A 26117-nucleotide genomic window follows, 5' to 3' on the forward strand; every position below is an offset into this window, starting at 1 on the left:
GTTGCGGCCATTTTCTTTCAACAGTCCTTGAACATCTACCATGTACCAGGTGCAGAACACTTAGTAGTGAACAAAACAGAAAACTCCTGTCCTCATGGAGCGTACATTTCAGCTGGAGGACAGGGAAACAGACGAACAAACATAGTTTTTCCAGGTGGTGACTGCTAAGAAAAATAAGGATAAGGAGTTAAGGAGAGATGGAGGTGATGGTTTTGACAGGCAGGGAAAGTCTCCCAGATGGGACGTTTCAGCAGGGGTATGTATGAAATGAAGGAGGAGCACGTGGACATCTGATGAAAACATTTTCGAAATGGAGAAGACACCAGGTTTCCTCAAAGTCCAGGCAGGTAGAAACCTGGATTTTGATGTCTGACAGTCATCCTAAGCTTTGAGTTGGGGTCTGCACAATCAGCCCTGTTTTGTCCATCTGTCTTTGATGATAGAGAATATGGAAAGCAGGGTAGGGGATTGCTAAAGTTAGGATTTCATCACCAGGAATTTCTTTCCAAAACATACATCTGCTTACGTTATTCCTCCGATTAAAACCTTTCGGTAGCTCTGAACTGTCCTTACTCTCTTCACAAAACCCTTCACAATCTTTCTAGCCTTTGTCTACCCTCTGGCTTCATTTCCTCCATCAGACTTCCTTATCCATTACATCCCAGAACTAAGAAATTTCTTAGAGTTATCAACATTCACTTTGGTACATTCAGGCAACCTCTGTTTTGTCTTACCCACTTTGAGTCCTTGTTCAAGACTTTTATAAAAAGTTATCCCTGGGCTGGGGCTGTAGCTCAGTGGTAGAGCACCCACCTCGTATGTGTGGGGCACTGGGTTCGATCCTCAGCACCACATAAAAATAAATAAAGATTTTTTTTTAAAAAAAGTCTTCCCTGACCTGCTTTATAGTGGATTAGCTACTCCCAAATGGCTTCTGTATCTTGAACAAATGTTTTACAGAGCCATTACATTAAGGAATACTCTTTACAAATAACTTCACATAAATTGAAAATGTGTACACAGTCTAGTCCTGAACTCTTGGTAACTTTCCAGTGATGATTACAAAACACTGGGGAGAAGAGAGTAACACAAACACTGCAGCAAGACAAGTTATATGACACAGGGGAAACAACAGCAGCTCTAAAGCAGTCTCCATGTGGTACTGCTGCCCGTTGAGTGCTGGCTCTTTGTGGTAGTCAACCCTGCACTAGATTCTGAGGCTGTTTCTTTACACAATGCAAAACTGCCCACATCTCTGATGTACTGCTGTATACCTTATGAAATATTTAGCATGAGAATCTAATTTCCAAAAGTCAAGTATTGAGCAACTTCGCTCCATATACTCATCTGTTGCTCACATTACAGCGGAAGCATCGTCATTTTTTGTAGCCCCAGGGCCCAGCATAGTAGTAGATTTCTCTATTTATACAGGGTAGATTTCTCTATTTATGTTTGCCAGCCAGAGGTGTTGAGAAAAGAAAGGATCAGAGTCTGCCCAGAGGCAGTGATGGTATGGATGGTAAGAAAGGAGTGGCTTGAAGAGAGGTTTAACCCAGACTCAAATGGGCACTGAACTAAGCCTAGTTGGTAAGGGAAGTAAAGGAGAGGAAAGCACTGAGCGAGGAGAGGTATCAAATGACTCTGGGCTTTGGAGCTTAGAAAAATAACTATGTTTCCCAATGGGAGATACATTAAAAAAAGAAGAAAAGTGACTTGAGTGATACTTGCGTTTAGGTATAGGCCTGAGGAAGATGTACAGGCAGCAATATCTGCCTTATCACTTCTTATCATCCAGGAGGAATATAAGACAGACTAGAGAAGAACCAGGAAATCTGGAAGCCACAGAAGAAAGTAAAATACACAGAAGAATTAAGTAAGATCAGGGTAGAGAAGTACTCAGCACTTCAAATCTGCTGTGTTTCCACTAGATTTCAAGCTTTTAAACAGATTGTTAAAGTACTACATTTGGCCCTTATTTGTAAGAAATATTCAGAATCATTTTGTGGAAATATTTCATACATGCTTACACAAATAAAAGCTGCACAGAATAAATGTAAATAACCAACTATAGTTATCATAGGTAATACTAATGTTTTTATTTTTATAATGTCCTTAAACCTATACCATAATACAATGGCAACTAATGTTTAAATAATAGGTTACATTTTAAATATAAATAAACATCATTGGGAGATCTGGAGATCAGAAATCTGAAATAAGAGAGACAATGTAAGATGTTGATGAGGCAAAGAAGCAATTTATTATTTTTTTAAACCTTAACCTCAAAAATTCTGTCCCAACTTGTAAAACAAAACTGTTGTGAAATCAAGGCCCTAGCTGACTGCATGTCATGCTTCTGTTTTAAAAGCCCTGCACACAGTAACTACTGGTGGTAACAGGCCCCACAGTATGTCCAATAACAGTCTGAATCTTATCTTAAAGTCTTCATAACCTCCCAAACTAAATGTTAGCCATCATTTGTGCCCAGTGTTTGAAGCAAAACCCTCAAAATTGACAATCCAGTTTAATAACAAAATTAGTTGAAGTTTTTTTATATATTTATTATAAAGCATCAAAATGACAATGCAAAGATATAGTTTCAGTGATCCTATAAACTTAAAGTGATGTTTTCTAACTAGAAATTAGCTCTCAGTACTGAGGAGCTTCTCTGTCACTTCTTTTCTCTGGGCAGTTTAATCTACTACCACTGCTTCAATCTACCTGCCAATAACTGCAAATATTTTTATTGTCAGTCCGTGTCCTATATGTACTCCTTCATGCTTTCTAGAACTTGGGCCCACTCTTCTCAGCATCTATGATGGTCCTACTTTCCATCCACCAGCTAGAAAATGTGAAATATTCCTCAATACATCCCTCTACCAAACAAACTACACCCAACAAAGCCCAACCTCAACCCACAGTTATTCTTTACTTTCTCCTCTTAGCTCCAGTGTGTATGTACTCATCTCTGAATAAAAAGCTCAAGTGCTTATAAATTATGTGCTTATTATAGTATTACAGTCAAATTTCATTTATATGGTGGATGCTGCTGGGTGTTTTCTTCCCTATATGAAGAAAAAATAAATCACAAAAATTTCTGAGATTTCTGGTTGGAAGTCACTTTGAATATGTCTTAATTCTGCCACTATCCTATTGCCGCTTTCTAGTTATGACGGGTTCTTTGCTTTCCCCATGAGATATAAAAAGCATAATTTCTAGCACAACACATTAAAAATAAGAACCAAGAAAATGAAATATGCCCTAGGAATTGCTAATCTTCCCATAATATTTTAAAAAATCATTATGAATGTTCTCTTAATTTTTCTATGCATGTTCACTTTTTTTAAAAAAAAAATCAATACCCCTTGATCCTACATAAATCTGGATCTTTCATACTAGAATCACTGAAACATGGCCAGAAAAATTTCAAGTGATGGAAACTTGTTAAATTAGTGAATCTCAAATACCTACTATGTGCATGGTACTACATACACTAGCTCTGACAGCTACAAAGATGAAAGAAGATTCTCTCTTTAAAAGGCTTACTTTTCCTTCTAGGAGGAAATATATACTATACCAAGACAAATCAAGCATAATATATTGCTCAAAAATTTATATGCTATAAAAGTGATGTACCAGATGCTTAGATGAAGATGTGGACATCTAAATCGAGTGTTAAATTCAAGCAAGACATTTCTGGTTTCATGATAGTAGAAAACATAACTTCTACAACTATCTTGCTCTTTCAGAAAAATCACACCAAAATAAGGAAAACAAAGAGAAATACAAACTATCTCCAATAAACCTAAGAAACAGCTAAACCTAGATGCAAATAAATAAAAAGACGGAAAACAGGTAGAAAAGAAATCAACAGTAGTACACAACTAGAAGAAGAATGTAATCATAGCATATGATAATAAGCATAATACTTATTTCAGCAGTAAATAATATTTATATAATTGAAAATAATGAAATATTGAAAGTGAATGTAATTCAAAATTGCCAGGATGGAGACAGATGAAAAAGGTTAAGGAGAGCTGAAAGAGTGCTAAAATCCTTAACTACCACAATAAGACATCAAAGGATAAAGCCTAAATTGCTAAATTTAAATTTGCATGTATATTATAAATAATATGAATACATTTTAAAACAATATTTCAATAAAAAGGAGGACCAATTGAAAAACAAAAATGAGATAAAACACACTGATATGTAAAGGACACCTCAAGTAGAATATATGGAAACCTAAATATTCCTATTATCACACACAAGTGCAATCCCAACATATAAGTGCAATTACCTTCTCAACCTTTATTTGCTTATGAAATTGACAATATTTTTAAAGCAAAAATGAAAGTATATAATCATGTCCACAGACTGCCAATGTAAATATAATTAGCAATCTTTTTGGAACTAATTTGACACTACCTCTTTGAGTGTAATATTTGGTTCAATCCTAAAGGTTCTACCCCCAAATTCCCCTTATAGGAATTTTTCCTAAGGAAATAACTAATAACTAATATAAGAATTTACATATCACAAGGATATTCTCTAAAATACTAGTTAAAATATTGAGATTGGAGAAACAGAACTTCCCCCAAAATGAAAACAGTGAAAATTATGGAATACATGGCTATGTAGCCATTAAAAAACAATGTTTTAAACGAAGGAGGTGGGTAACAAATTAGCAAGATAGGAAAAAGAGATTCCAAGAGGAAAGGACATGAATGCAAGCATGGGATGAGCAAGTATAAATCATGATGGGAAATGGGAAATAATTTACTTCAGCCACAATGCTATCTGAGGAGAAACAGTGGACAAAAGGAAATCCTTAGGATATGGGTGTACCATATGCATCACTGAACTTTTTCACTAGACAGTACTGTGAAGCTGGTTAAGAACATAAGCTTTAGAACCAAAAGACCTGGGGATCCATCATCCAAACTCAGGTTTTTTATGTACTATCCAACTAATTCTGTACCTAAACTTTGGTATCTATCCATAAAACTTAATATTGTTTCCTTAGTACTACTATAAAAATAAAATAAGGTGGTATATGTAAAACATTGTTTTGTGTCAGAGTAAATGCTAATAAACAGTTGATTGTTATATTAAACCACTATGCAAAAAGAAGTGTGGAAGTACAAACGAACTATTGTTAAAGATTTGCATGGTTTTGCCAGGTGCTTTGGCAACCTCCTGTAGTCCCAGAGACTCAGGAAGCTGAGGCAGGAGAATCACAAATTCAATGCCAGCCTCAGCAACTTTGCAAGGCCCTAAGAAACCCTGTCTCAAAATTTTAAAAAGGGCTGGGATGGCATGTAGTTTAGTGTTAAAGGGCCCCCTGAACTCAATCCCCAGTATCAAAATAAATAAATACGTAAATAAAAGATTTGCCTGGTTTTATTTCTATGTAATTGTTTTAATTAAATTCAGGAATAAGCATGTGCTACGTAAGTTTATTCTCAATGAAGTGACACATTTCAGTCGCATCTGAAACTGAGAACACAATCATCTACTGCCTCTCACTGTTTCATAGGAGAATTGATTGTTCTGTTATAATGTAAGCTATAATTATTTAAAGAAAAGGACTTATGTTCCTGTCTCATCTGTATCTTTAACAGTCTTCACAATTTATAAAATGCTCATTGTTCTATTAGTTTTAATTGTGATAGTGGCAGTGTAGGAGTAGACTGTCATGTTTTAGTCATAAAACTTGACTAGATCTATAAGTCAGGAAATCCGATCTCAATTTTTACTTCAGATCCAGTGCTTTCAATTTGTACATTAAACTTTCTTTCCTCTTTTTGTCATTTAACGTTACCTATAAACATTTTTACTCACTTCAGTTCATAGTCCAAAGTGTAAGAGTATTGATAGCCACAACATATAAACTTTCTGAATAAAGCTATTTGAGAGAAATGATGGAGAAATAGTTATATAATTGAAAAGACCCACCTTTATATTTCAAATGCTTGTTAGAAAATGGCATCACACTACATCTATATGAAACATTTAATGAGGATAATATATTGAAAATAATAATACATACATAAATGTATTATATAAATGAGGTTCGTGATGTTTAAGGAGATGGAACTGCAAGTTAGCAAGAATAGCAAGAAAGACAATGCTTTTATATCAATCTTATTAGTATGTTAATGAAGTCAAAGATTTCATCAGTGTGCATTTTAACAGAGGACCCTCCAATGCTCAGAATACTTCCAGTCCTGACACCTCACCTTACTCTTTCTGGCTTAATCCCTACTACTGCTGGAATCATCTTTCAGTGTGGCTGTCATCAACTCCACAGCTATTCTTTGTAAACATTCAGTACTAACTTCCTAGAAATATGGTAAATTGAAATGCCATTAATTTTTTTCTGTATTAGTAAAACTTCAAAAATATATTCAAATTTATTGTCGCTGAAAGAAAAACAGATTCTATTTAATCCTACAGTGGGCTTTTCAACTCTCTTCATGAGACAAAATAGACAAATACACAGAAACTCTTTCGTCTCCAAAGAGAATAAAAGAACAGGATGTAAATAAAAATGTCTGTTCTCTCTTTTAGAAGGTTTACTAAGCATGGAACAATATTCGAAGAAGAGTTAGTGGATTCTACTCCTAATATTGTCTTTGAGATTTTCTTCTTGAAGGTAGAAACATGGGATTGTATGCAAGGTTGTTACAGATTCTATAAATTCCTAACATTCATTGCTCGAAAAAGAAGGGGAACATCTATTCAGAGTCTACTTTGTACAAGACACTTCAGTGAAATTAAATTTAACACATTTAAAATGTATTTCCTACTAATAAAGATAATTTTCAATGTGACACCTACCACTAGAGGGAGTTTATTTTGCTCAATAAATTCAAATGACTAAAAGAGCTTCAGGTTACAATTATGTCACCTACTTTATTCCAAAATTTTATGGAATTGTATAAGCAAATGACCACCCTTTTAAACAGTTCTATAATAAATGCCATAGAATAAAATGGCTATAATTTAAAGAGTCCAAGTAAAGTAAATCAGAATAGCATAGCATTTTCCAAGTCAATATGTCTTTTTCCCAAGGTTATCATGTTTTAGGCCTCATTAGCTACAAAATAGTAGTTTAATTTAAAAATTCATATTAAATTTACTAGAAAGTTTAATGGTCTCATTCTTTGAGCAAACTTTGATTAACTGCATTTTTATTTTTATTCAGGTAAAAATAACTTCAACACTTTCACTTGCTCATCTAACTGTCAGCACTAGACTTTTCTTATAGAAGAAACTGGTGACACTTAAAACATCTATATGATTAGAAGCAATGCATGGTGATTGGTAAATGTTTGATAAACATTTATAATAACTATTAATATCTATAATAAAGTGTGGATGAATGAGAATACTTATAGTAGAAGAAAGTATTAAACGCAAGGATATTAAAGTCTAAGGAAGTATCAAAATGCATTCTACTGCTATGTATAACTAATTAGAACAAATAAAATAAAATAAAATGCATTAAAAAGTCTAAGGAAGTACATTAAAATATGAAAATAATATAATAAAAGAACATCTCATTCAAAAGGAAAATGTAGTATATTAAAAGGGAAAATCTTTTATAAAATATTAACTAGAAAACCCCAAATGTTAAAACTTTATAATGAATATAAAATTAAGGTACTTGATTTTGTTTATAAAGCAATCTATGTCCTTTTATAACCTACTGACTGAAACTTAATGTCTTTAAAACCATTCAGGGCTTCAAATTTTCTTACCAAACACATAAAAGCCTATTATAAATTATGCTAAGTGTATCATTATATTAATAAATACATGGAATAGGCATTAGAGAATGCCTCTCAGTTTTAACCATCAAGAACAAAATCAAATTAGAAAAAATGCTTTACTTTACAAAACCTTTCTACAAAATAAAAATATTATAAATCAATGTCTCAGAATTGTCAAGACAGAAAATTGCTGACTAGACAATACTGCTGTCAGATACACTGTATTATAAAACCTCTTTCTATATTATAACCAGTCTATCTACAGAGGGAAATCCTCTGTTAATGCAAAACTATTAAGTCAAAGATCTGAAGACCCATGAGAACTGAAATTTTTAAAGGAAATTAAAGTTCCAGAAAAATGAAATTTTAGGTAACTAACTTTAAATACTGTATAACTATGAAGCTGCTATTTTTCTGGGTTCTCATATAGGGACAGTTAAGTTTTAAGTGAAAAGTACACTTCTGATTTCTTCTGACTAAAAGTTTAAGTGTTTTTAAAATTGTTCACGAAAATTTGAAAAATGCTGATGAAACTCAAAAGACAATAATACATCAATAAGACTCACAAAAGGAAATCTGTTTGAAGCGCTGATTTTTTTCCTGAAAACATTTTTTGATGTATTTATTTGTCATCTCATACAAACATTCCACCAAAACAAACACCCCCAACACCACCAAAAAAAAAAAAAAAAAAAAAAAAGGAAGAAATTCCAGTGTAGTTACACTATTACAATTGACAAAACTTTGAAGTAGGGGAAAAGGGAATTACAGGTAGATATTAAGAATGAAAACTTCTCTCTCAATAAAAACTGTTCTAAATCTTTTACTTTACAGACCCTAAAACCAACCCAAAAGTGATAAGAAAGCTGCTTCTAAAGATAGCTAAGAATACAATCTCACTGCACACTCCTACCTGCTCCCATCCCTGTAACTCTTTTTAACGATATTGTCACTACAAAATTACTGCCTAATAATTAAATAACGTGGCACAACATTAAACCAACTGCTGTGGAGGAAAAAAAATGCCTTTAACAGCACTCTGCATCTTCCTTCAAGACAGCACGTGTTTGGCTCTTTAAAACATCTCACCCTACAAAGCTTTCTACCAAGAATCAGAATTAAGACTGTCCTCTAACCTAACCCATGAGGATATTTAGAGTGGAGAGGGATTTCAAGACAGTTTTAGGCTAACTAATCCAGGAACACCACAAAGCAGGTCAGAGCTGTCAACAAATTAGTACCAAATAAGAGATTACAGAGTTGCAAATGTCAGAGGGCGCATTTGCTCTGGTAACCCGGGGTGCAATTATTTTAAATGCAAAAACTGGAAATAAGAGAATCCAAGTCCTGGGTTTCTCCTCTGGCCTTCAACTCTCCATTGGGCGGGCTGTGTGGAGAATGGACCTAATCCCCCCGGATCGCGGGGATTTGGGGGCGGGGTAGGGCCGCCTCCCGCACTGGTGAGCCTGAGCGCCCAGCCCCCGTGCTGAGGACGCGCTTCGGACACTCACGTTTTCTGCACCGGCTTCCGCCGTTTGCGACTGGCATAGGTGATGTTGGCGCTGCTGCTGTTCATGGTGCCCAGCCGGTTGCAGCTCCTTACCGACACAAACAGCCCGGTCCCCCCGACTCTGGCAACCGGGAAGGCGGCGACCGCCCGCACGTTCCACGAAACCGCGCTCGCTCCACCTGCGTCCTCCTGGGACAGTGACTAGGGCGCCGCACCCCTCGCGCCTAGCTCCCGCAGCCTGCGCTGGTCCAGGTGAGCTGCCCGGGCCTGGCAGTCGAGGAAGGGGGGGTTGTGGGGGGAAGGGCGAGGGGCGGAGACCCGTAGCGAGGAGGCGCAGGTGTCGTCTACACCCGCGGAGGCGAGGCGGTGCTGCCCGAAGGTGAGGTGGCCCGATCGAAGGAGGAGCCTGGGCGTCTGTTTAGAATCCTGGCCTGGGTCGCGCGCGGTGGCGCCGCGCCCCGTGACCGTCACTGCTGCCCCTAGGGTGAGGGAGGCGCCGCAGCGCAGCTCCCGGGGCTTCCCCGATCCTGGGTGCTTCCCGCCCGCGGAGCTCAGGCACCGGCCACCAGTCCTTGCTGCCACTTGCTTCCGTTCGGCTACACGCCTGATTCTGGACTAAGCTGGCGGTCCAGGGCACGCTCTCGGGACTAAGCGTCGAGTGGACTCCCCTGACGCAGCCTCCAGCAGTCGCGCGCACCGGCTGAATAGCAGAAGCGTCCCCGACCCCACACCGGCCTCGCCCCGCCCTGCCCTGATCCCTGGTAGCCCCGCCCACCTGCTGGGTCCCGCCCCACCACCGTCTCCCTTAGGGTCACACCCTCATCCCAGCACGTGATGACGTAGGACGTAACGACGCCCTCCAGTAGCCATCTTCTTGAGGTCCAAAGGAGGGTTTTTTGTTTGTTTGTTTATTTGTTTTTTGTTTTTTTCCTGTAGACCTATTTTCCACCTGAGAAAGAGGTGTCAACGAATTATGCTTAAAATTTTTTAGGTATATATCTTTGATTATATCAAGATATGCCAAGTGTGAGCTTAATTCCACTTATTTGATACTGAGTCGGCTAGTCAGCTAACTTGGCTAAGATTTTCAGTGAGCTACCGATAACCAGTGGAACTGTAAGTGTTCTAGTGGGGAATGCTTCCAAAAGACACATTTGAGTTGAGACTTGAAGAATAGGAGGAATCTTCTTGGCTATTATTATTATTATTATTAGGAAGAAAGCATGAGAGCATTTAGGATATTTGGGTGATATTAAGTAGTCTTGTATGATTGGAGAAGAGGAGCTGGAATAAGAGTCTGATACAGAGTTGAAGAGAAAAACTGGAGATAATATTCAGAAATTCTAGAAAAAAATGATAAAGCCTTGATGAAAAGTTCTGATTTTATTCTATGGGTAATGGAAGTGTTGTAAAGATATTAATCAGGAAAGTGACATTACGGGGTCTTGGAAAGTCACTCTCAAAGGAATTTGCAAACTGGATTACTGGAGAGCAAGAATGCTTGCAAAGAGAGTAGTTAAGAAGTTGATGAAATAGTCCAGGTGAAAGTGCAAGGAAATAGCAGTGGTTAAAGATAAGTGAAGAAAACATTGAACATTTTAGAAAAGTGTAAGGGAAGAGGAGATGAGAGAAAACAATCCAGGATGGATCCAAGAGTTCTGACACTTCATGTTAACCACAATGGTGAATAGAGACAGGAAAATGTTTGCTCACAGAGACCAGAGGGCACCAATTTAAGATGAAGATTCCTAGATAATTTCTCACACCATACTTATTCCTACATTTTAAAATATCTTCAAGTCGGTCTACTCTGTGAATTTGTCACCTAAAATTCAGTGCAACAAATTGAACTCATTGACCCCGAAGATCTCCATGTTCATTCTTCACTCCACCTAGGAATCATCTTAAATTCCTCTACATTGTATGTGGATCTAGAAAATACTATTGAATTTTGTTGGTTGCATTATCCACAATTCAATTCCCTCCACCTGTCCTCAATAATAACAGAAAAATAGTACCCTGATTAAATGCCAATTCATTCAGGATTCCTTAGCTTATTACAATATCATTCCCTTCCATACATTAATGCATTCAAAAGATATTGTGAGAATACCTACTATGTGCCAGGAATCATGCTAGTACTGGAAAATTAGTAGCAAACAAATGCCCTCAGGAATTAAGAACATATGGAATGTCATAAATGTAATGGGGAAGTACATGATTCTGTATTATGTTCTAGTGGATAAATTTTACCTAGTCATTGAGGCAAAGAAAGGTTTTCCCAATAAAATAATTGAGTTGATGTCTGAATAGGATTACCTAGGAGAAGAGCATTCTGTGTAAGTAATGACCCTTTGGTGGGAAGGAACCTGGCAAGTATGAAGGACTAAAAGAAGTTTAGGATGAGCAGAGGGGAGAGGAAATAATCAAATTGCATTTCAGAAAAATCACTATATCTGTACGCTGTGGAGCAGATTAAAGATGGAAAAGTAAAGTGAAATGGATGGTGGCTTCTTAAGAAATCACTGCAGTATCCCAGCCAAGAAATGAAAATGCCAAAACTAGAGTGGCAATGATGATGAAGATAAAGAAAATATAAAAGATTTGGTAGATACCTGGGAGATGTCAGATAAGAGGATACATGGCAGTGAAGAAAAAGGATATGTCAAGAATGCAATTCATAGTTTTCTGGACTTGTGCATCTGGTGGAGTTAAAAATTATTAATTAACCTTCAAGCCTCATGTTTGAGGTATCTTTGAGACATCTAAGAGAAGATGTTGAGTAGACCAGCTCAAAGAAGAGGTATAAGCTGGAGACATAAATTCAGAAGTTACTGCACTTAGGCAAGAGAATATGGAGGTGTCATGTATGTTCATTAAAATGTCAGGAATGTATACTAGAAAAGAATGAGTAGAACCGAGCCCTTTTTATTTTAAGCTAATCTAAGTAGGTTGCCCAGGCCAGCCTTGAATATACTATCCTCTTGCCTCAGCCTCCAGTATAGATGGGATTTCAGGCAGGCACCAATAGGTCTTGTCAAATGGTTCTTCTTTTTTAAATTTTTTAAAAATATTTTGCTTTAGAGGTACTTGGACACAATACATTTATTTTATTTCTTTGTAGTGCTGAGGATTGAACCCAGTGCCCTGCATGTGCTAGGTGAGTGCTCTGCTGCTGAACCACAACCTCAACCCCTCAAATGGTTCTTTTTAAAAGGTTGGTGGTTAGTGGTGAATAGGAAAAACACGAGACAGGAATTGAGGGGTTTTTTTGTTTTGTTTTGTTTTGAAGCCAGGCATGCTGGCATACACCTATAATCCCAATCACATGAGAAGAGGAGGCAGAAGAATCCTGAGTTTGGAAACAAGCTTGGGCAACATGATGTTGTTGTTATTGGTGGTGGTGGTGTTTTGTTTTGTTCCAGGTTTTCAGGGGGTGATACTTTAGCAGGTGAGAGAGATGGAGAGATTTACTATGTAAGAAGGACAAGGAGCAGTGAAGGAATAATAGAGATTATTGATAATAAAAGCAGGAGGGAATGAGTATCAAAATGTAAATGGGAGATTAGGACTATAACAGATTAGATAATAGTAGATATAGCTTCCTAAATGCTTTCTATTAAAAGTGGTCCACAACTTCTCATGGGGAATTATAGGAAGTGCAGAATCTGTGTGTCCTTCGTAAGTCAAAATCTGAATCTAACAAGTACTTCCAGGTGAATCAACTGTGTATAAAGTTCGAGGAACCATCCTCTACAGCCACTGGAAGAAAAGATAATGAGTGAGATATACTAGACCAGTAAAATTTAGATTAGAAAGATGAAGATGTGATGGGAGAATATTTTAGCATGAGCTACAAAGGAAGTGTATATATTGTAGTTTATAGTTTTTGTTTTAATTTTAGAAGAGCATAAAGTAAAAATAATCTGGGAAGGGGCAACAGGAAGGTGAACATCAACCCTATATCTGAGCTGTGTCATAAAGGAAAATAATTACATACCTTCTGGGAAGGCTTGTAGGGAATAATATCCTCCTGGAGAGCCAGCTTTCAGTTTAAGGCAAAAAAAAAAAAAATCCCCCAAAAGACAGTGCATGTAGCAGGAATTTACTATTTATGGATTAGTGGATTAGCAATTCCAGGAGCACAGAGTCAAAACTATCTTACCTTCTTTTCCATTTCTTTATCTCTGTATAAGTATACAGAGCCATTCTATCTGAACTTTATAAAGTGTAAAAGAATAATTTCTTCCCAGCATAGTAAAAATGCACATCAAAACATAATTTATTGATTCTGTAGCTTATAGCTCCTCATTAGAAAAATGGTGTATTCAATGTACTATATTCGAAGAATTGATCTTCATTCAGTTTTTTAATGTCTACCCTTTTCAGAGTTGTTAGCATTCGATTCAGTCAATATCTATCTTATCTTTACCTGCTTTCATGCTCTTATTTTCTGTTTGACTTTAAAACTGTTTTCATTATCCAGAAGTAATATTATGCAATCTTCTATGACATAGCCTCAGTTAAGTAATAGATCTTTGGACAGCCAGGATTAAAATAAAATGTCAAATTTCCAGAATTCACTTCATTTGAGTAGTGACCCCATGAACTTCCCTTTAACATTGTGCTTAGCATGTTAATAAAGCCAGTTTTTAGTGTAAAGATATTTAAAGAAAAAATACAAACTGATACTTTCTAGAAACTATTGCTTTTTATGTCTAATTACCAGAACGTGGTTCTCAAAATATGGTTTGTGGCATAAAAATCTGCTAAGTTTTCCCTGATCAATTTTTAGTAGCAATATAATTGTTTCCTTTTAACATTTTGCTGATAAGGGTTCATGCACACTTGACTGCCTTAACCAGAGAATGCCATTCTTTTAATTAGTGAAATGAGTTTAACTTCTGAAGTTTCAGATGCAGCTATATGTCTATAGGTTTCTAAATGTTTTAGGACTTGTATCAGCTTATAAGTATACTTATAAGTCTAGAATAAAGGAAAACAACTGCTAAACCTTTTCTGTCACAATATATGCATTCATTCATTTCGATGAGCAAAATATTTTAGCACCTGTAATATACCAGACATTGTGTGATACATGGTGATATCAGACATGTTCTTGTTGTTTTAGAACTCACATTGTAATAAGAGAGATGAGAATAGCTACATAAATAAGTGTATAATTGCAATTGTACTAACTGCTGCAAGATGAATTATCTGAGCATACTTAATAGGTAGATTTGAAATAGGGGAAGTTCTCTGAAGAAGCTTGAGCTGAGACCTAAAGCAGGGGTAGGCATTTTGTAGATGAAGTGGGAAAGGAAGGTTATTGGAAGAAGACAGAAAATGTATCACTTTTTTGTCCTCTTCAGTCCTACAGCTCCTTACCGCTGGGTCTCAGAATTCTTTTGTAACTCATGCTCTAGATCACATGCTCATGTCTTAGATCACACATTATAATTATATCAAGTGTTTGTTTGTTTGTTTGTTTGTTTATTTATTTATTGGTACTGGGAGATTTAACCCAGGGGCACTTTACCACTGAGCCACATTCCCCTCATAGTAGTTTACATTTACTTAATTTTTCTTTTTATTTTGAGACAGAGGCTCACTAAGTTACTTAGGGCCTTGCTAAATCACTGAAGCTGGTATTGAACTTGGAGTCCTCCTGTCTTAGCCTCCTGAAGCACTGGGGTTACAGGCGTGTACCACCACATGCTGTCAAATATTTTAAAAATCATAGCCCATGCATTCCTTTAGATCTTCATGAAGCCGGGTTTCTGTAAGTTGTGAGGAAGTACAAGTACCAGGAGAAATTACTATGAAAGAGGAAATGAAATGCTGGTTTCAAATCTGATTTGAAGATTTGAAAACTTGTACGGAGTCCAGTGTAGGTGTATATCACATTAAGAATGAAATAAAATTAAATATGTGTGTATTATTGTTTAAAATAACTACTATATTGTTAGGATGGACATACATGAGTTTGCACCTATCTATGTAGTAAATGAAACCATTAGGTAATTTTTTAAGCCTGTATCCATTAAAAAATTACTGAGACATTAAGAATCCCACAAACCAAGACAGTTTTGCAACCTTGAAATAGCTAATTCCCTCATTTAGCAGGTGAGAAACTTCGGGCCCAGGGAGATAAAGCCTATAATCCAGATCTTCTGACTTCTATTCCTTAAAAACAACCACTTTACTTATCAGTTGTTTTGTCTCTAGCACTGATGACTCTAACATAGACAAATATATCTAAGGGCTAGTTTTAAATCTTAATGCAGTCTTGCTTAGATATTCTACAATAATATCATCATCAGAAGCCACAAGTAAGTAAGTAACAGATGTTGAAGAATTTTGTAAAGATGTTTTAGACTGATTTTAGTCTTAACTGTGACAGGGATGTGCAATAAAATATAGAAATAGTCAAAAATATTTTCATTTACTTAGGGAATATTTTCTTAAATATCAATATGCATTAAGTTTAAATTTTGATTTTTACTTTCTGGAACTCTTTTTCTAATAAATGTGATTTTTGATTATGGGAAAGTTTATAAAGAAAACTTTGTTCATATGCTAAGATTCATATCTGATTTATTAGCATTTTGTTAAGATATATAAATATAATTTATATTAAAGTCATTTAACTATAAGGAAATGTATTTTGGTAGATATAACAATATTTTCTGCATTTTAAAGTAAGCTAAATGAAGATCAAATGCAATTATTTTTAAAAGAGCAAATATATTAATTTGATTTCTTCAAATTTTAAATAAATGTAAACTACTATGAAAGGCTGATCTCAAATCTATATTTTAAATTTGCTAAACTTTAAAGGACTAGTGCATTTGTATGCATATTAAAACTGCCCAACAATGTGTTCTTTCTTGAAAAATGTTTAACTTAAATTTAATCAATCTGTAGACAGTAGTTCTCCTCCTGTGTTGCATACTGTAATCCCATAGAAGCTTTATAAAATTGAGTTGCCCAGGCTCTATATATGTCATGATTTGATTTGTCTGGGTTGTAGCCTGGGAATTAGGATTCTTAAGCTGATAGTGGTATCATGGTTATTTTGGAGAAGATCCTTATTCTCAGGAAATGCAGAAAAGAGATCGAAGATAAATAAAAGAATACACAAATGAAGTTTCTGTACTTACCCAAACTGAGAACAAAGTTAGAAGCCACACTTTCCATTTTGTAGGATTTGTGGGATGAATAATATATGTCTAGTTGTACATTTCAAGAATTTGCCTGGCATGTGCTGATTATTTTCCTGTATTATACAGTCAGTTACAAATAATAAAATACCAATAGTTTCTAATAACTTACAATTTTTTTTACTTATTCTTATACATGGGAAATTTCTCCCTTATCCAATATCTTTGTATATAATCATCATTGACCTTTTCTGTGACTTTATAATACCTAAATAGTCAGGATTTATCAGATTTATATACTAAAATAATATTTTTTAACCTTTTGGGAAAAAAAATGTTAACTTGTACTACAAGTTCAATATTTTCACTTTAGAGTTTTGCAAAACAGGTAGTATAAGTAATATCCTTAGAACCTCCTCAGTCCAACTGTTTACCAAGCATCAGAAAAATCTGCCATTACCTGATTGGTAAATTGATAATGATAAAGGAGATCTGGTTACATATTTAATCAAGGGGATGTAGTTGAGGGTGGAGTGTCCTGTAAAACAACATGTTCTCCACCCTTCCCTCCTAAAGCAAGCTGTAAGAATTTCCCTTGTAAAACTTAAGACTTTAGTTAGTTGAGTGACTTTCCTGCCTGATCATAGATAGAATTCCCATCTGCTTTTACAGAAGTAAGGAGTTCTAATGGAGATGGATTAAAAGTATTCAATTTATTCCAAGTTCTTGGACAACTCTTTTACATTCTTTTAGTCACTGCTTCTGGTTAAATCCATTCTGGTTATCCAAGTCTCATAGGGTAGCAGATGGAGTTTAGTGGCAGAGTTCTTGCCTAGTCTGTATGAGACCCTGGGTTCAATTCCCAGCACAGCAATGACTGCAGTAATAATAATAATAATTTTTAAAAGAATCACATAAAGCAAATATGTTTCAAGGAAAAGTCATGTAAATAAAATAATTATTTTGCAGTACAGTAGTATCTGAAGAAATAAGTAGACTATTTTATAATTCCTGTCTAAACTCCAGAAACCAGTTTTTTAAATATTTCATTTTTTAGCTATTTGTATATAATTTTCTTTATTATTTAATTATTTTTTTTCTTTTTTTTATTGATTATTTAAAGCATTACATAGCTCATGATATATCATCTTTCATACATTTGACTCAAATTGTGTTTTGAACTCCCATTTTCACCCCAAATACAGATTGCAGAATCACATCTGTTACATATTCACATTTTTACATAATGCCATATTAGTGACTGTTGTATTCTGCTACCTTTCCTATCCCCTACTATCCCCCCTCCCCTCCCCTCCCCTCCCATCTTCCCTCTCTACCTCCCCTGCTGTTGTTCAATTCTCTCCCTCTTTTTCCCTCCCCCTTGCCCCTCATAACCTCTTATAATTTTGTGTATCATTGAAGGTCTCCTACCATTTCCATGTGTATTTAATTATTTAAATACACGTTGTTAATGCTCATATTTATGCCGAACTTTGTATATGACATTTTAAAGCAAAGCACCAGAAAAAAAAGCCAAGATACCAATCCAAACCCTTAAGTGCTTTGACTGTATATATAAAATATACAAAAGAAATAAAATGCAAACTTTGACTCTTTTGAGTTACTCTCGAAGAGCAGAAACAAATGTTAACTTCAGCAAAAACTACATTAACAAAATGATGAGAAAATGGAAGTCAGTATAGGATAACACAATCCCCCAAACCATTTTGTTTCAATTATAGAATTTGTCTATTTTAGGGCATGAAATGTTGACATTGAAAGAATTTCCTGAAGTATCTATAAACATGCCCTACATGAAAAATTAATAAAGGAAACAGACTTAGATACAGCAGATTAAAAAGTCAGTTTGTTCATATTCAAGGTATTAAACAATAATAAAGGAGGTTGTGGTTTTCAGTCACAGAAGCTTTCAGTCTTTATTACTAAGTATCGTCATTATCCATCTATCTAAGGAAGGCATTTTTTTCAGCAGTGCATGAAACGGTACTGAATAGATGAAAATTAATAGCTCTTTCCTCACCTTTTAACAAACTCCCAAAGAGGAGAAAAATATATCAGTACTAAAAGTAAAATATTATATTATTTAAAGCTCTTGATGTCATTACATTTTAAGGGTCAAGTCTCTAGCAATTTGTTTAAATATTATTGGGACACTATATAGTTTAGTGACTAAAATAATAAGGGATAATTTTGTTATAAGTAATAGCAATGGCTTGTTTTATAAAAAAAATTATTTTAGTTGTAGGTGGACACAATACCTTTATTTTATTTATGTGGTGTTGAGGATCGAACCCAGGAACCCCCACACATGTGAGATGATCGCTCTACTGTTGAGCCACAATCCCAGCCCCACAATGACTTTTTAAGCAAGTAATGCCCAAATTCTGCATTGCTAATTTCTATATTAATTGTGCTCAGGAAAAGAAATAAGTGGCAAATATATTATCACTACAGAACTTTAATATTTGATTTTTCCATATTTTCTAAATTTATTCTTAGTGTATACTGAATAAGAAAAAAAAGTACAGAAGGAATGTCAAATGTTATAAATTTTAATTAGTTCTTATTACAATTGATAAGAACTAGTACAGTATCTGAAAAAGTAAATATTTTATAATATAAAGAATCCCAAATTAAACTTCATCTACTTAAAGCATAATAAAAGTAATGTTTTTGACACTTAATTATAACAGACCATCTTAAAGCAAATTTATAAAGCATGTAGAAAGATGTGTGTGTGTGTGTGTGTGTGTGTGTGTATAAATATATACACATATAGGTAAAATCATGTATATACACATATATAAAAATCATCATCATCAAGTTTTCTTTAGCTTCTATGAATTTACAGCTTATGGTTTCTGATCAGTTTTGACAGAATACTGACCTATTTGTAAAATGATACTATCCAGACCATTTACCAAATAATAGAGTAGACTTGACTGTGAAAATTTTTCAAAGAAAAAAATTAATGTTATGCTATTGTAATATTTATTTATTTATTTATTTATTTTCTAATTCAAATTTAAAAGTTAAATTGAACTTATGATTGTATTACCTACATAAAAAAATAGGAAAACTTCTTATCTCTTGTGATCTCTTTAACACATTTCCACATTTATATGTGTGCATATTAACACACAAATGCACACATGTATAATGTATATAATATCTTTTAGGAGTGAAAACACTAGTTCCTTATAAAAAAGGTGAGCTCCTGGGCTGGGTGTGTAGGTCAGAGGTACAGCACCCATCTATCATATGTGAGGCACTGGATTCGATCTTCAGCACCACATAAAAATAAAATAAAGATACTGTGTCCACCTATAAGTAAAAAAAAAAATAAAATAAAAAAATAAAAAAAGGTGAGCTCCTGAAACAGGAATGTTCAGATTTTCCTCAGGCTGAATTGTTTTTTCTTGCAATTCCCCTAAACTTCTCTCTGGGATGATCACAATCTTCACTATTTATATGCAGAATAGAAAAAGTTCCTTTTGACTTAAAAATGTATCCAAATGTTATAAACTTAAAATTCTCTATCTAAAATATGTAGAGAGAACTATCTATGATATTGATATAACCTAAACTATACAAGACTTAGGTAATTTGATCTTCATCATTTGATCTTTAAGAACAATATATTGTTTATTGTGTAATCTTTTCTATATACTCTTAATACAAAACTACTATCTTCTGCCAACAACTTTCATTATTTCGTTTTTTAAAAAGAGCAAATGAATCTTTCATAACTACTTGTAGTGGTTGTATCTGCCCTTCTTTTATTCCTTTATATGAATTTAATCACCTCTTGAATTTTTAACCTAGAACTGTTACTGAAGTCTAAAAAGAAAACTATACAATAATTTACATTTTTATTTTAAGGTATAGCTTAGGAATGTTTATATTTGATCATTAAATGTACATGTAAAAGATTTCCCCAAAGTTATTTGAAATCACATTTGAAATGGAAATTATTATGTAATTGAGCGTGAATCAGATATTACTGATGTGTTAAATTTTCCATTTTATTCAAGTATTTTCTTTGCATATGCTGTGTTTTTTATTTCAGCATGAAACTAAATATCTAGGAAGATTTGCTTGAAAGAGCCTCCATTCTGGTTTTCTTTTATGTATGATTAAAATTCAAGATGATTTGACATCTCAAATCTTTACATTTAAATATTTTTTTCTGTATATGCTTAGCAGAAAAGATAAATTAAGATAAAGAAAAGGTTACAAATATTGCCATATTGGTAGCTTTACCCAGGAGAAGGAAAGCCACTAATGCAGCCTCTAATAATGTCCTTTCCCCCATTTTAATAAGAAGGTTTGTGTTGTGCTGACATTAAATGGATTAAGCAGCAATCCAGCTGAGAAAAATACTCAAAGGTATTAAACCCTAGCAGTGTTGGTTTAACTGTAAGTACTGTAAAATAAGATTAAGTCTGAGTTTGGAAGAAGAAGTAGGTTTGACATGAGACTAAAAGGTAACAATATTCACAGATGCCTGAATTAATGCTTCAGTGAAAAATATAATTAGCACAAGATTTGAAAATATGTCTCCTTTGGCAAATGTCTTCAGAGAGTAATCAGTGCTGTAGACTGATGTAGTGGAAAGAGCACTGGGCAAGTGGCCAACATCTTTGAATCCCGGATTGTTGCTCTAGCACTTGCAAGTTCTGTGACCTTGAATAAGAAATTTTCAAAATCTTTGAATCTTCCTGTGATGGATAAGGCCAATTGGTAACCATTCTCACATTTTTACAGTGTGTATTTCTGTGCTGCAGAGGCTGGAAAACATTTCCCAGATTTCCATGTCATTAAACTACCAAATGCAAATTAGGCTCAGCCAATTAGAAACATTTGTTAAGATTCAAAGGCAAAAGTCAAGTGGCTGTCATCTCCTGCTGTTTCCATTGTTTTCTGCTGAGATTGTAGAAGCATGATAAGTGCTTTTGTGATATGTTCCATCATGGAAGTGCTAGTTGCAGGGGTTTGAGAAGATCTTGGGGTGACAGCAGTGATGACTCCCTGTGTTTTCCAGTAAATACCATAGTGACTTCTGGATTTTTCACCCTTCTGATGGAAGCAGAAATAATAGTTTCCCTAATAAATTCTACAGGGTTGTGGAAACATTCCTGGATGCCCAGACTAGAGCCTCTATCTATAGCCTTTCTAATTATTTTATAAGCTTTTAATTCCCTGTAGTAAATCTCTGTCTACTTAAAATACCTGGAGCTTATTCTGTTTCCTACTGAACCCTAGTTGACACACATAAGCAAATTTCTGTCTTACCTTACAAGGGCTTTGAGAAGAGCAAATAACTATATTTAATTTTGCTTGCTCTTTTGAAAGATGGATATTCATGAGTTTGTATTCATTAGGATATACTTCTTATCACTAAAATGGATAGTTTCCAGTTCGACTTTATATTTTACTCTTATTGTTTACTTTTTTGGGATGGTTATAATTAGAAGCACCATGGCTAATTCTTTAAATGGAAGTGAATTGACATACTTCAAGGTTTTCAACAGATTGAGAAGTTTTGTTCTGTGTTCTACTTCATACTTTATAAAGAAATAAATTAACCTCCTTTTCCTTCTATCACTTTCTTTTTCTAAGTATTTGTTGTTGTGTCAATGGAACCAATAGACATTTTACTTTTACAACAGTCCATGTGCCCAGTCACCACTAAGACACCAAAACTCTTCCAATCAATTATTTTTGACTTGCTTTTCCATTTTGACCTGGCTCCTGACTCCTGTTTCCATTCTTCCTGTGGCTTCTTCTATGCACTTTAGATGTGAAAGGACTCTTTTATTCTGCCTCTCCTAAAAGGGTCCATCCTTTCCCCCTCCCCCAGGAGACTCTCTGGTGATTTATGTATATAATTAAATATCTAACTTTCTAACTTTTGATATCTCAGGACTTCAATTTACTTAAATTCACTTGAATCTCTAATTCTCAGTAGGTGAATTTAGAAAGTAAGAAAATTACTTGGATTACTCATTACTTTCTAATATCATTGTACATGTATACGTGTGTGTATGTGTGTGTGTGTATATATATATGTGTGTGTGTGTACATATATATGTGTGTATATTAATAAACCACATTGAATCTTCTAGTGCTCTGTATATGAAAGCTTATTTACTTCCATATGTACAAAATTCCATCATATAACTCTATTTCATGATTTCATCTGTTATTACTGACAAATTCTAACTTTAATGAAATAGCTCCTAACTTTCAGATTTACCTCCAATTTCCCCATCTCATTTTATTTTTTATTTTTTTTTTAAAGAGAGAGTGAGAGAGGAGAGAGAGAGAGAGAGAGAGAGAGAGAGAGAGAGAGAGAGAGAGAATTTTTAATATTTATTTTTTTTAGTTCTCGGCGGACACAACATCTTTGTTGGTATGTGGTGCTGAGGATCGAACCCGGGCCGCACGCATGCCAGGCGAGCGCGCTACCGCTTGAGCCACATCCCCAGCCCCCCATCTCATTTTAAATACTAGCAGAATCACTGTTCGGAAACTTTGTTCTCAGTAAACATGCCACTTTTATCTCAACAGTCTGTCCTTTCTTCCTAACTTTATTTGTCTAATTTTTATCTTCTCCATCCCCTAACCCATATCCTCCACTTAAATGAGACCAATTTTCTTATGATTTACTACATATGTCAAATCCATACTTCACTCTTTCTCATGTTTAATGAGAAAACTTATGCTCCATTTACTCAAATTGCACACATCCTATAAGATCCATCTCAAAAAATACTTGCATGTGCCATATATTTTTCACATTAACTTAGATTTTATCTTATATCGTTTATGACTTTTTTCATTAATAATCCATGTTTCACATGTAATTGAAAAATGTGCTGGTGAAATATGAAGTTCTTAATCAATATGTGTTGCTTTGAGTTTATATACTTACTCCAAACATAGCCTGAATATTTTATTCTTGATGTTAAATGTCCTAAAAATTACATTCATGTTATTTTATCTTGTGCTATGGTCACTCCCAAGTTTTCTCAACAATAGTGTCTCTTTTGCAGGTGTCAATAGCAAGTTATATAACTTATAATTCAAAATGGGAAGACATTTTATTTCTTTGATCTATGTAATTTTGTTTATAGACTCAAACCAGAATATTACATTAAGTATACAGTATAATATTCACTTTATAGACATAAAGGAAGCATTCATTCAACAAATATTTCAGTACCTACAGTGTGTAGGCACTATGCTGAAAATGAAGATAGCATAGAAAAAAGATCTAGTCTTTGCCTAGCTTTCAGAAAATATTTTTATACCAGTTTTTTTTTTAAACCTGGTAAATTTTATTTTTTATCCAACTAAAACTTTTTTTTTTTTTTTTTTTTTTTTTTTTTGCAAAGGGTGGGATGAGGGGAGCTCAGGATCACCAGGAAGTGTGACAGTCCAGCATGATGTAAGTAGGAGGTACTCTGTAAGCCCCTAAGAAGGATGTCCTAGCTAACTTCAGGGGTCCAGAAGTGAAAACTAATCCCTGAAGGGTAGGCATTTCCCCAGCCAACAAGGCTTGAGAAGGTGAGAGGAAATTAGGGAAAGTTCTAAAGGCAGTGAAAGCAAGTCTTGATCAACATGTTTAAAGGTACAAGAAAACATTATTTAACTACTTAAATTTTTCTGCTGGTATATTTAGTTCTGATTCAGATTTCATCTGATTTTAGCTCATATCTTAGAAGCCAACAAAGCTACTTCAAACCAAAAGAACATGCTGAAATGAATACATTTTAAAAACATATTTTCCAGAAACAATTACAATTTCTAAAGTGTCTGTGACAGGAACATTATTTTCTTGGTGTTTTAGGACAGATTCCTAAAAGCTTGGTTGAGGTAGTGCTTTTGGAAAGAGGGAAACAGGATAGGATAGAGCAAAGAGCCCAGCAGGAGTGTGGTGACAGTTGGATCCTGCAGGCAATCTGGAACTGCATCAGAGAGAGTCCCACCAACTCCCAAAGAAAGAAAGCTAGGCCCTGCTATGGAGGACAAAAGGGAAGATCACATCCTTGACACAGCAGCTTCCCCGAATCACAAGGAAATTTTATAAAGGAAGAAATGATGAGTCTTGCCCCCAAACAAACAGAGAACCAGGAGGATGGGCCAACTTGTGTGCCATAGTTGGAGTAGGGAATGTGGGTGGCAAATGCCTATGGGACCCTCTCAATCTTATTTCTTACATTTTAGGGATTTTTAGTTCCACAAAAATTAAAAAAAAAAAAAACTCCCTTCAAATGTCTATTATACTCATTATTGTAAAAGTACTTTTAGAGTAGTGTCTAAAGAATAAAGGAGAATAAAGAAGTTGTATACTATATATCTAGCTGCATCTCAGTCTTGGAGAGAATACAGACCTTTCTATCCAGCTTGGTTATATACTGGAAACCTGCCAAAACAGACATTAGCTATTGGATTGGGAAGGAAAAGTCACCTGTGAACTACTTTACATTTGCTAATACTGTTTTTTAATACACCGCCTCAGTCTGTTTCCTTTAGTTTTTCATCATATGGTTTTTGTTTTATTTCTTCTGTTCTTTTTTTCCTCTTTTATTGTTTTTTCTCTCTTCTTCCCTCTCTTCCTTCATTCCTTCTTTCTTTTTGTTTCTTTTCCTTGTATTGTGACTGCCCAACATAAGAGAACCAAATTTAAACCTGGAAATGTGAATGAGACAGATTGTTTCAGGAGATTGGATGTGCTTATATTTTATTTCTCATTTTTTATACAACTAAAACTTTGTGGATCATTGTGTGTTAATAGTCTTCTATGATTTTGGCATTTACAGAATATGCCCCCCCAATAAACTGTATAACACTGGTTTTTCTTCTTCATCATTATACTTTGATGAACTTATTAAATATCCTTTGAACTGATATTCTTGAGAAAGATTTATTCCTTAGAAATGTATAACATAGGGAACAGGATCTCCTAAAACTATTGCACCTAAGTTACCTTTGTTTGCAATGAATCAACTTGTCATCAGAATGATATTAATATTGTATTCTCTTTTGGACAAGGGCACATTAAACCTTTAGGGCAACATGTACATTTTTCAGGAATGCAGTTGCCTACACTTCTTCTGACATAAGGTGACTTTAACAGTGTGCTGTACTACATTTAAATTTAAAAGCTCACTAGTACTTATTGCATTTGTGAAAAGGTCATAAGCTGCCATAATTTAATTCTAATAACACTAAACTTTTTTTTTTTTTTGCTTCAGGTAGTGGCTCCACTAATGATGATACAAAACACTGACATTATTATTGTGCTTGCATTGTATTTTTTAAATATCTGTTATGTGGCATAGCAACCAACATAGTCATAACAGAAATTTAGTAATTAGTTTACTCAACTGTTGGATAGGGTGCTGTGTCCATCTCTAGGTGTGTTATGGTAGTGATGCTTAAAATGAATATAATCAGCTTGGTGTAATAACATTAGCAGCAATTGTCCTAGTCAGAAAAATGTGACTAATGTGGTCCAATATCTTTCTTTTGTGTCATTAGCCCTATAAGAAGTATTCAGAAAAAGTTTTATTACATTTTCAGCCACTTTCCATATACTATTAACTAATAAAATTAATTATTTAAAATTTTCAAAAC

At 34.7% G+C, this 26117-nt stretch overlaps 1 protein-coding gene across 1 annotated transcript in view; it reads right to left on the reverse strand.

Annotated features, from left to right (window-relative positions):
* The window catches only part of AHR (aryl hydrocarbon receptor), a 46965-nt gene extending 36932 nt beyond the window's left edge, over positions 1-10033 (reverse strand). The window contains exon 1 of the mRNA XM_081284438.1: positions 9290-10033. Coding sequence (XP_081140564.1) covers positions 9290-9354 — 65 coding nt within the window. The 5' untranslated portion in view covers positions 9355-10033. The remainder of the gene's footprint in view (positions 1-9289) is intronic.
* Positions 10034-26117: the final 16084 nt, after the last annotated feature.

The sequence above is a fragment of the Spermophilus citellus genome, assembly GCF_964194105.1.
Source record: "Spermophilus citellus genome assembly, chromosome: 3".
Classification (NCBI taxonomy): domain Eukaryota; kingdom Metazoa; phylum Chordata; class Mammalia; order Rodentia; family Sciuridae; genus Spermophilus; species Spermophilus citellus.